The 11,749-nt window shown below is 40.7% G+C and overlaps 2 protein-coding genes across 5 annotated transcripts; both read right to left on the minus strand.

Annotated features, from left to right (window-relative positions):
• Nucleotides 1-895: 895 nt before the first annotated feature.
• Nucleotides 896-11,589, minus strand: CMC4 (C-X9-C motif containing 4). 4 transcript variants are annotated; one of them, XM_023725646.1, is made up of 3 exons: nucleotides 11,266-11,589; nucleotides 3,399-3,466; nucleotides 896-1,233 (listed from the first exon to the last, which is right to left on the minus strand). In XM_023725646.1, the coding sequence occupies exons 2-3, from the start codon at nucleotides 3,454-3,456 to the stop codon at nucleotides 1,085-1,087; spliced, it is 207 nt and encodes a 68-aa protein (XP_023581414.1). In that variant the 5' UTR covers nucleotides 3,457-3,466; nucleotides 11,266-11,589; the 3' UTR covers nucleotides 896-1,084. The 4 variants fall into 4 exon arrangements, with proteins under 4 accessions (XP_023581414.1, XP_023581412.1, XP_023581411.1 ...); XM_023725644.1 differs by lacking the exon at nucleotides 11,266-11,589 and adding an exon at nucleotides 11,021-11,155; XM_023725643.1 differs by lacking the exon at nucleotides 11,266-11,589 and adding an exon at nucleotides 4,407-5,032.
• On the minus strand, nucleotides 4,727-11,155 carry MTCP1 (mature T cell proliferation 1). The gene is made up of 5 exons (XM_004390875.2): nucleotides 11,021-11,155; nucleotides 5,362-5,513; nucleotides 5,081-5,251; nucleotides 4,952-5,003; nucleotides 4,727-4,863 (listed from the first exon to the last, which is right to left on the minus strand). The coding sequence occupies exons 2-4, from the start codon at nucleotides 5,464-5,466 to the stop codon at nucleotides 4,956-4,958; spliced, it is 324 nt and encodes a 107-aa protein (XP_004390932.1). The 5' UTR covers nucleotides 5,467-5,513; nucleotides 11,021-11,155; the 3' UTR covers nucleotides 4,727-4,863; nucleotides 4,952-4,955.
• Nucleotides 11,590-11,749: the final 160 nt, after the last annotated feature.

Here is an 11,749-nt window from a genome sequence, read left to right on the forward strand (position 1 = left end):
TAGAGGGTCTAGCACCTATTTGAAGAAAATAAATGGTCTCTACCCCCTAAAGTGATGACAACTGTCAACAGCTTCCTTCAGCAGCCTCATACGATGAAAGTCACCAGGATTCACTATAACGGGCTTTGATTACAAGGGTAGAAAGTATATAAACCACCCAAGAATTCGAATTCTGTTGCTGCCTGCCTGACTTCAAGTGAATTATTTATTTCCCTCATGATAAATTAGGGATCATTAAAAGTAAAAAAAAAAAAATCATTCTGGTTTGACCCCCTGGTGAGAATTGGCCTTTCTACCAGATATACTGAATCAGAATCTAGTTTAACAAGACCCCAGGTGATTCTTACGTCAGAATGTACAGTTTAAGAAGATGTTGTTAATCTGTAGATTTCTGGATCAATCTACAGAACCAGTTTGTTCTGGTTTGGCCCCCTGTTGAGAATTTGCATTTCCACCCGATATACTGATTATGTATTTATACATAAGAATCATCTGGGGGCTCTTGTTAAAGTGTAGATTGACCTAAGAGTCACCTGAGGATCTTGTTAAACTGTAGCTTCTGATTCAGTGTATCTAAAGAAACTACAACTTGCAAGATGCTCTGAATGAGCAGAAGTACAATAGATAACTTAGTTAAGTTAGAGGAACCTTTGAATTAATTTAGCACTGTATCTATGAAGGATTTACATGATGGTGATGCTGGAGGTGGGAGTTCTCTCACCTAACGTTCCTCATGCGACTTTATGAATGGCACTAGCAGTCTGAACTCAGATGCTAAAGATAAGTCATCAACACCCATATCTAATAGGCTGAAGAAATGTATTTAGTACCAAACCAAAATGTTTCACTTAAAACAAGTTTATTTTAGCAGCTCTGTTTTATTACATTCTTTGTATTTTTTTTTTATTACATTCTACATTTTTATTTTAATATATTGTCTGTTCTACATAGATGCCACATTCAGTAACTTTTATAGTTGACTTTTGCATGTGTTTTTTGCTGCTACCTGGCCTGAAGAAAGAGTCAGGAGGAGAAACAGAACTTGGTGTAAACGTGGAGCAGCATTTAGCTTCTCAGCAGAACTTTACTTTGATTCAGACTTTAGTGTCGGCTTTTCTTCTTCTTCTTTTTCAAATCCAGAACAGACGACAGATCTTCCCTTGGGATACTGAGCACAACACTTACGCAGTTCTTGGATGACAGCCTGACATTTAGATTCCATGTAGTTGTTGGCTGAAAAACAGACGGGCATACCCTGGTCATGGTCTCATGGGACTAAGCTCCAGGGATTTTAGGGCAGTGCTGCCCAACCCTTTCCACTTTATTGTAGACTGAGAAAACGGGAAGCAAGTCCACTGAATGCTTTCTGAGTTAGAGACTCGTCAACAGTTAATGAGGGAGAAAACCATGATTTACAAAGTGGTCAAAAGGTACTTTCCTTTTAAGGTTGAGTTAATGGCTTAAGTACCTTTGTTCTTGGGCAGTAGTTTTTAACCTTTTTTGGTCACTAACCCTTCTGTTAATTCGATGAATTAGAAAAATGCATGTACCCCACACATTATTTTGCGTACAATTTAAGGTGGTCCTCTACCAATTCTGCAAACTGCAGCCTGAGGGCCAAATTTGGCCTTTTTTTTTCTTTTTCTACGGCTTGTGGGCTAAGAATGGTTTTTACACGTTTAAAAGATTTTGTGTAAGCATACAGACACAATATGCAACAGAACTTTTGACCTCCAAAGCCTAAAATATGTCCCATCTGGCATTTTAAAGAAAACATTTGCTGACCTCTACTATACCCTAAATTAAGGAGGACTTGACCTAAGATTCTAGGTCAGCTGCAGTTGATGGCTCCTGAGTCTTGAGTCCCCCAGTACTGAAATGAATGCAGATTAGTTAGTCCGGGATAGAAAAGATTATTCGGACTGGAAAGATTAAGTCGGTTAAGAGTCTGGTTCAGATTCCCATTGTAGCACTTATGAGTTATGTAACCCCAAGATTATTCGGACCGGAAAGATTAAGTTGGTTAAGATCTGGTTCAGATTCCCACTGTAGCACTTATGAGTTATGTAACCCCAAGCAAGGTAGAGAACGTCTGTGCCTGTTTTCTCATCTTTTTCAAATGTGGTCATAGTAGCATCTCATCGATTATAAAGGATTAAATGACTTAATATGTTTAAAGCCCTTACAGCTCTTTTGAACTTGATTCTTATTCTCTCTTGGCCGTGGGTTGCTATTTCAAATCCCGCATTGCTGTCAAGTCGATGCCGACTCATAGCGACCCCGTAGGACAGAGTAGAACTGCCCCCCATAGGGTTTCCAAGCAATGCCTGGTGGATTCGAACTGCTGACCTCTTGGTTAACAGCCATAGCACTTAACCACTGCGGCACCAGGGTTTTCTATTTCAAATCAGGTAACAATTTATTGGGTAGAAGAAATTAAATGTGAAAAACATTTTTCCTTCTCAAAGTTGGAGGAAGACAAGGATGACTAAAATAGCATTATTGTACATTAACATTTTAGATTCATCTAAAAGATTTTATAAAATATTGCTTATATCATAAAATGCAAAGTCTGAGAATGAAAGTTAACAGTCAAAGGAAATACACAAAGAATGGTTTTCTTTGGTGGTGGGTCTTTGGGGGAACTTTGAACATTCTTTCTTCCCAACTTTCTGTATTTTCATGAGCGTTCATCTTCATTTATTAATGGAAAAAATTATCAAAAATCCAATTTTCAAATTCAGACAGCTTCATTGCTTTTTCTATTTGTTTTTCTGCCAGTAATCATTTGCTGACTAAAAAAATAAAATCCTCTAACCTTTGATCAAAATTAGCAGCTGATTTAAAACTAAATGGGCAAATCACATCAAACATGCTTTTTAGCTGAAATTCATTTTCCCCTTAAAGGTTAGTTGCTGAATTCCAATTGTATTTGCAAACCTCCTTCTACCCGATTGCTTTTAAAAAGTGACTTGTCAGCCGCAGTGAAGTATAACCAACCCATTAAAACTAGTCCTTTTAAAAAGTGACTTTGCTTAGCTCCGTGGTTCTCAGCACTGGCTGCGCATTAAGATCACCTGGTTGGCTTGCTAAAACGATTCATGCCCAGACTGCCCTCCAGGAAGTCTGATTTAATTCTTCTAGGCAAGTGTTTAAAGCTCTCCAGGTGATTCTAATGTACAACCAGGATTTCAAACCCCTGGCTTAGATCACATCAGTTTTTATTTTCTGCATCTTTCTGATGATACAATGAGAAAAATCTTCAGGATGAATTAATTACAGAAATATTACATTCTGAGAGAGGAGTTAATACTGGTTGCTGATAAAATAACCACTGATCTCTTGTAGTTAGTTCACAGATAAATTGGAAACATACAAAAAAGCATTGTACATACTACCTTGTAAACATTTCTGTATTTCACAGGCTTGTTTCTGGCACGGATCCTTCTGTGGCATATCCAGAAAACTAAAACAAGAAAAATGATTTTTATTTTGCTTTTTTTCCCTATAAAGATTTTAAAGTCCCTCTACATGGAATTTTCTTCTGAGACAAGCAGTACACCCTTACAATTCCTGGAAAATAATTACACTAAAAAAAAAAAAACTCTTCCCATTCATAGGATGAATCGACTATATTTTTATAATATCCATTTCATTAGATCTGGGAGATATAAATAGCTTTACATGGAAAAAACAGCTTGAATTCAGTCAACTTGTCTTTAACATTGTAAACCCATGTTGGGCTAAAAGAGCCCCAAGCAGTGTGACACTCTGCACTCAGGAGGACTTTGCAGTCCGGCTCTATGACTCACAGCGGAACCCTTGGTAAATTATTAAACTCCTTGAGCCTTTTTCCTCATTACTTCTGTGTAAAATGGGACCATACCTACCTCAAAGCATTGATGAAAGGATTAAATGTGATAAAGGATATAAAGTGCTTAGAATAGTGCCTGGAAGGCAGCAAGGACTCAATAAATGGTAGCTATTATTCCCAAGAGTTTTTAAAAAGTGAAACCTTACTTTCAGTGTATATAAACTATTATGACTACTTCAATTCAGGAAATGCTTTCCTAGGAGTCAGCAATATTTGGTGCTATTATTATTTCCTGAGAAAGGTGCCAGTTAAAAGCAGCTAAAATATTGTTCGGAGCTCTTGCACAAACCAGCCTATTTAACGTATCTAACCAGAAAATGAGTTTAAGTTCCCATGATTTTGATCAGCAACTTCTAATAATTGGAAGACACAATTTCAGGAAGGAAAAAGGCCCAGGAGCCTCTGTAGCTATTTTTATCAGTGTGACTACTCTTTCTCTTTTTTTTTTTTCAGAGCCCCTTAAGTTCTCAGTAGATCCAAGTTAGGTCAGTACTGGGATGGGAAACACTGGAGCAAAACCTAGGATATTTACAGGACGGGAGAAGGAAAGGCAGGTGAATTGTTGCAGGGCAAATAAGCAACAAATAGATGTTGATGCTGCTAGGAGCTGCTCTCTTCTCTAAATCAGTACCAAGTCCTTGGTGGTCAGGGCATCTGTTCTCTGGCAGGTGCTGACTTTTGTGGGATTCATCAGATCCCAGTTCCAGCCGATGATGTCCATTAAAGGTTCTATGGCAATTTCCAAAGAAGTCAATTTCAAGTTACCGGATCCTGACTAAATGTTTTTGTTAACTTGCTTTCTGCCTGCATAACCCTGTTTCTGCAGTTTCACTTGCAGTATTCTTCATGACCCTTCCTAAACTTTCTTGAACAGTTTTTCAACCCACTCCCTCCCCCAGGCCCAAGGGTGGGTGCACTGCAGTGGTGGATGAAGTGATTGCCATATACTGAACAGAACAAAGGAGCATATCTTCCTAGAATCCCAGCACCTGGAAAAAAAATAAATCATTAAAATCACCACAACCAAATATAGTAAAAAAGAAAGGAGGTGGGCTGGGAAGAAATAGAAATACGTACCAGGTTAATCATCAGGCAAAAGCTTAAGCAACAGCTCCTGTACTCCCCTGACCTGTCAGAAAGAGAAGTTTCTAGAGGACTCTTACAAGAGTCCCAGCACAATGAAAAATTGTTAAACAAAATGTATACCATTAAATGATGCTGTATCTGCCACAAGCGAGAGTTGTTATCCATGTAGCGCTCCTCAGGGTAGAGTTGCCACATGAGAGGTAGCTGGGAGGTCAGGAGGTGACTTGGCCTAGCTGCGTCACCTAAGGGGACCTGAACTTGCTGGACTCGCGCCCTTAGGAAACTCGTCTCCTAAGGAAAGGAATGATCAAAAACAGAAACCAAGGACTTCAGAAAATTGAGACTGGATAGAAACCACGTTGCTTGAAAGCAAAATAAAGAAGTAAAATGTAAACAGTTACCTCTTCCACGACAGCAACCCACGTGCGCTGGTATTCATCGCGGTAGATACCCTCTTGGTGAACCCAGAGGTGATCGGGTGGAGCCCCCACATCCTCTCCTGCCATTCTGGGCTTTGGGTTCCAATTCTATCCCTGCTTTTCTCCACCTAAGCCTGCAGCACCCGCGCACAGGACACAGGTGTGACTTTTTGGGTTTGAATGAATTCACCAGTGAGCTAGGTGACCTGGTACTAGCAACCGCCAACCAGAACCAAACCTAATATATGTCAACTGGTAGATACAGAACTGAGGAAATGAGAAGCTCCCTGTAAGACAACTGGAGTGACACCCAGACAGAGCCTCAGGGTATGTCAACTGCTGACTGCGAAGCACTCAAGAATCGACTAGAAGAGTTCTGTGAGAATGTGGCCTAGCACTACAGAAAGCTCAGCAGTGGTCAAACATTCTTTGCATTCACAAAGCAGTGTCTGGCACAAGAGCATGCCTAAGGGCACACTCACTTTGGCGGGAAAGCAGTGTAACAGACGCATGCATGCCATATTCCCCAGTTAAAAGCCACTTCCAAGCAATTTCCATTTTGAAAGGTAACATTTTGAAGGTCAGATCATGTGTATTACTTTCTAAATTGACATTAAAAGTTTGTTGTTTTTTAAGGGGCAAAGGACTAATTTTATCAGTTTACTTAGAAATGTTACTTATAGCGGCTGGGCATTTCCAGAAGGGGATTTTCATGGCTGGAAAATTATTTAGGGTAGTTTTATGGAACTTTTGAGCTGCAAGAGACTTTGGATTGTGGTGATTCAGGATGTTATAGGAGTCATAGAGGCATAGGTTTCAATTCTGATTTCCCAAGCCAGAAAAGGGCCCTTTTGGATGGTAGGGTAAAAAAACTCATTGCTGCTCGAGTGGATTGCAACTCACAGCAACCCTATAGGACAGAGTAGAACTGCCTCATAGCGTTTCCAAGGAGCACCTGGTGGACTCCAACTTTTGATTGGCAGCTGAGCTCTTAACCACTGTGCCACCACTCTCCATAAGGCAGACTCGGCTCTAATTCCATTGGTGATTGCTTCCCATCCTCTGCCCAGCCCCAGATCTCAGTTCAGTACCTTGAAATAACCTGATACGCATTTTTGCAGAACCGAATCTTCTGAACCCTACTTGTAGTATCATGGTGCGGTTTTACTGTATTTCTGCTTTTGGTATAGATACGGATTGTGGGTTCTGCCTCCTAGTCCCATTGGGTGGCCATTAGGTGGGAAGAGGAACTTCAGCACAGCTTGGAGGCTTGTTGTCAATAGCAAACCAGATGCCAGAATGCAGTATGATACAGACCAGGAAAGACCCTAACGTTTATAAAGTTAGCCATAAATAAGAACTAACTGTGACAAACCAGTCCCTCTTTTCAAGGACAACAATCTGAGTCTGGGTGGTTTTTTTTTTAAAGTTGTTGGTTTACCTTCCCTAAAAGCAAAGTAGAAAATACCTTTATAGACTTAAGCAGTGGTCTGGTTTTAGTGAATAACTTAAGACCATCACAGTTTCAGCAGCCACTGTACTCTGACTGGATCTGACTCTGAGCCTGACATAAGCTCCTGCCATCAAAAATGGAACCCATTCTCCTTTAACCAAATCCTAGTTTCTCTCAATGGCCGCAATGCTCCTGATTCTACACACTCAAAACTTCAGACTTCTTCAGTTGCTATTGCTTCTTGTTCTGCAAAATATTTCTGGTTTGTTCTGTTTTCCATTTCCATCCTTCCCCCACCCCCACATCAAAATTGCCATATGCCTGGATTACTCCATTATCATAATTGGTCTATAGCCTCTTCACCCAGTCAGTCAATTAGCATATCAAAGCCAGATTTACTTTCCGAAAGCAGATCCTCCTGTTTAAGAATCTATAATGGCCCTTCTTTTTAAATAAGTCCAAATTCTTACTGGACTCTGATCCTACCTATGTGCCTTATTACTCCAAATCTTACTCTTACCAGCAGGCATCACTACCATCACTGTATTAGGGACAAACGTTCCCCCAAAATACCAGGCTCATTTTTATTATTGCTCTTGCTCTCCACATACCTCCCTCTCTGCCTATCTCCTGACTCTTAGGCATAGTCTAGGGTACCTGCCTCCTCCGTGAAAACTTTTTTAAGAAAATTCTTGCCTTTTATGACTTACTGTAGTATTTATATCTAAACTGAAGCACACATTTTGGCCCTTAATTATAAATTGCCTGGCACATTTGCCTTCTGCTTATTTCACAAGAAGTCCCAATCCTCCAAAATACAGTAAGTTCCTCAGTAGCAGGAGTGAAACACCTGAAGTCTCAAATACTAGTCAGACAATGTTCCTATGAGTGGGTGGATATGCATGGTGGACAAGAAGGCCAGAGTGGCAGGGATGACTGGTCATGCATACATGGGTAGAGATGAGTTCTCTAGATACGAGTAAGCCTTCATTTATACATTATTTTTTCAAAGCCATTTGTTTTCCATTTAGCAGATACAATTGTTCTGCCTTTTCTCCTTCCCAGGGCTTTGAAAAGGAGAGAGAGAAACAAAAACCCAGGAAATACTAATGCCACAGTCAAATATTTCAAAGTCTGGGTTTTGAGCCCAAAAGACATAGGTGTGTCCAAGGAATTTTTTCTTAAAGCCGAAGCCAAGTGTTTAGGGTTTTAGGACCATCTCAGCTTCACAGATAGGTCCTAGCAACAATCAACATACTGACATTTAAATTAGTTTTTAATTAAAAAATGAGATTTTATTGGTTATATTGACATTAAAAGGAAATAATCCCAGTGGAATAGAGGGCAAACAAATTGGAGGTGATGATCTGAGTTACTGTGAGTCACTACAAAATAGTCTCAGAAGAAAGGCGGTGTGATGTGCCGCTGTGACCCAAAAGCCAACATGCTGGGTATCAGCAGGATGAAGCTGGGAACAAACCACAGCACATTATCCTGGACTTCTGTATGCTATCGTTCAGAGGTAGCATGGAGGCCCGAAGAAAGGCAACTGAAGTGATCAAGGGACAGAGAAACTGCCACATGAGCACGAACCAAGGCTGAGAGGGCTTAAAAATCAAAGCCTACAAAATCACAGGTTGGATGAATAGAACACCATTTCCCTACATGTGATTCTTAGAACACTTGTCCCCAACATTTTCCTTGGTCAAATACTTTTGGGAATCTTGGAGAGTCATAAAGCACAGTAGCACAGTAAAAGCCCTGGCAAGTAATGCAATAAAGACACTATTTCGTTTAACTCAACATTCCCCAAATTTGACTAAAGAAAATTTTTCTTCACATGACACTTGTTCAGAAAATGCAGGATCCCTTGAACTAAGATAAATCTCTTTAAACCTCACAATAAACTTAGGTACAGAGTGCAATACAATATACAGAACATAATAGACCTCAACTCAAGGAATACCAGCTGCAAATACAAATGGATTCAAAGAAGTGTTTAGATAACTTTATAGCTTTATCATCCATGAAAACACTAATAGAGATTTGACACCATGGGGGTCACCTTGATGCCATGGCCAGAACAACAATGGGCAATATAGACTGTTTCTTAGGCATTTTGTAAATTATGTTCTAAACAGGGCTTCTCACCGATTCTTTCTGGTTCACATCCTTGCTGATAATTAGCATTTCTAACAAGTTCCCAGATGATGCTAATACTGCTGCTGGTTAGGAAGCAATTATGAGAACCATTAGTAGAGCGGTGGTTCTCAAATTTTATTATACATAAGAATCACCTGGGGGATCTTGTTAAACTGTAGATACTGATTCAGTATATCTGGGGTGGAAATGCAAATTCTCAGCAGGGGTTCAAACCAGAATGAACCAGTTCGAAGCCCTGGTTCTAAACTAATGACACATAACATAGAAGGGCTTCCTAAGGGAGTTAATCGAAGACCACCATATTTTCCTTTATAGGATGAATTCCTTTGTGTCTTTTTTTAAAGTATAGATTGTCTTTAATTTCCAGGTGTTTGAGCAGTTTTAAACTCTCATCACTTGAATACATTTATTTTATTTGAAGTCAATTAATAAGCTAACCCAATTACAATGGGTGAAATTACCAATATGTTTGATTGTATCATAGACACAAATACAGCGCTGGAGTCAGCCTGGCCTGTATATAAATCCTGATTCTGCCACTTACTAGCTTTGTGACCTCAGGCAAATTAATCTCTCTCCACCTCAATTTTCTGATGTGTAAAAGGAAAAATAAAAAGCATAATAATATAAAAAACCAAAAAACCAAACCCACTGCCCTCGAGTCTGTTCTGACTCATAGTGACTCCATAGCGACCCCATAGGGTTTCCAAGGCTGTAAATCTCTATGGAAGCAGACTGCCACATCTTTCTCCCACCAGCTGCTGGTGGTTTTGAACTGCTGACATTTTGGTTGGCAGTCCAGCACTTTAACCACTGCGCCACCAGGGCTCCTTATAATAATATAGTCAGCACTTATTTTTGGAAACCCTGGTGGTGCAGCGGTTAAGTGCTATGGCTGCTAATGAAAAGGTCGGCAGTTCGTAATCCACCAGGCGCTCCTTGGAAACTCTACGGGGTAGTTCTACCCTGTCCTATGGGGTCACTATGAGTCGGAATCGACCGAATGGCAATGTGGTTTTTTTTTTTTTTTTTTTTTTTTTTAATATGCTTTCCATGTATTGATTCATTTGATCTTACAACCAACCTCTGAGGTTGGGCACTATTATCATTCCCACTTAAATATGAGGAAACTAAGGCACAGAGAAGTTAGGTTACTTGCCCAAGGTAACAAAGCTGGAAAGCTGCAGAGCCTGATTCCAACGGGGCAGTTTACATACACAATGTATAGAAATGTTGAGTAGAGTGTCTGGTACATAATAAACTTGTTACACATGTTAGTAGCTTTGTTTTTTCTTCTACTCCGATTTAACTATTAGAGTTGTAAAGTGCAACTTACGAGCATTGTAACAGTGTCATTTTGGATATGAGAATGAGTAATAGCAACAACTAACAAAAGATGTTTTTCTTCTTGAAGATGCCTGAAGACATTTTATAACCTCAAATATCCCGTCACCAAACTTTATGAGAACAGCCTTCCCTGCCCTATCAAGGCAAGGCATACTAGCCATGAATAGTAATTGAAAATATATGGGTGCGTAATTGAAACTTAAGGGAAAATTTAGATGGCTCCAACGTAATTGCACACTTGAAATTTTTTCCCAACCTTCACCATCTTCAAAATTCATCATGGAAAACTGTGCCGTGTGATCCTTAAACATTATGTAAAAACTGAGGTTGCTGGCGTATATTGCACATATAGTTCTACCGGTAGGGCCCTATCTGTGGGGAACCTTCGGTTGGAACTGACTTGGGAGAAAAGAGCAAAGCATCAACACCTTAGCAATGATCCCTTTCCAGTACTGCCATTATCTGCCTAGCTTCAAAAGTACACAGGGAAGAGAAAAACTAAGTCAAACAAAAATGCATATGGACTGGCTGCGAAGGCAGTACGGAATAAATTTTTTTCCTTTGATTTCGATGAGAATCGTCCCTAAAATCCACGTGTAATTCTTAAATTCGGGTGTTAATTTTGAGAGATCTGTACTTTTACCCGTGGCACTTTGAAATACCATAAAATAAAATTACCTTTACATTTATAATTTCACCACGTCTGTTATCATCACGGCAAGGAGAGCTGAGGCAATTTGTATTCTGGATATTTGATGTGATAATTCGATATGGAATAAAAGTTAAAAGTCCCCCAGTTCCCCTTCCCCCTAGCAAAGAAATCAATGCATCCGATCCTTTGTAGAAAGTAGCAGAAACTCATCTTACAAGTGATACTTTTCCAGATACAGTATATCGCTCTGTTTCTGCAAAAGGTTACTCACATGAATAGAATGTTTCTTGGGCTAATTACTCCGCTTCTAAGGCAGCTCGGCTAACACTTCAGGCTCCCTACCCCCGGCCCCACAAGCTGGGCCAGACGTGCGCCTGGGACCAGCCAAAGGGCATCCCGCGGCTGAGGTCGGCCCGCAGCGAAGTTACCAGCGGAGGTCGGGGACCAGGAAGTGGTCCGGAAGTTTGACCAGATTCGGGGGGCTGTGACTTAGAAATAAAACCAAATAAAACAAAACCTTAACTGTTTAAGGACCGAATTTCAAAAACTCGTCCCCCCCCTGGCTCAAGAGGCCGGCGCGAGCAGCGATCCCCGTCCAACAGCTGAGCGTGTAGGCCGCGCAGGGCTCCTCAGCAGGCTGGCAAAATGGGCGCCAGGCTCCGAGGCGCTGACGGAGGCGCTCGCCCGATCGGCCGCCGGCGGTGCCGCTGACAGACCAGAGTCCCGCCAGGAGACCAGAGCGCCGCCGCTGCCCT

Source organism: Trichechus manatus, unplaced genomic scaffold, assembly GCF_000243295.1.
Source record: "Trichechus manatus latirostris isolate Lorelei unplaced genomic scaffold, TriManLat1.0 scaffold00340, whole genome shotgun sequence".
In the NCBI taxonomy this organism is placed as follows: Eukaryota; Metazoa; Chordata; class Mammalia; order Sirenia; family Trichechidae; genus Trichechus; species Trichechus manatus.

Coding starts and splice junctions, on each gene's coding strand:
- CMC4 (XM_023725646.1), bottom strand. CDS start 3,456: ATGCCACAGAAGGATCCGTGCCAGAAACAAGCCTGTGAAATACAGAAA. Junction 1,234..3,398: donor AATACAGAAATGTTTACAAG/GTAGTATGTACA, acceptor TCTGTTTTTCAG/CCAACAACTACATGGAATCT.
- MTCP1 (XM_004390875.2), bottom strand. CDS start 5,466: ATGGCAGGAGAGGATGTGGGGGCTCCACCCGATCACCTCTGGGTTCAC. Junction 5,252..5,361: donor GGGTTGCTGTCGTGGAAGAG/GTAACTGTTTAC, acceptor TCCTTTCCTTAG/GAGACGAGTTTCCTAAGGGC. Junction 5,004..5,080: donor AGATACAGCATCATTTAATG/GTATACATTTTG, acceptor TCTTTCTGACAG/GTCAGGGGAGTACAGGAGCT.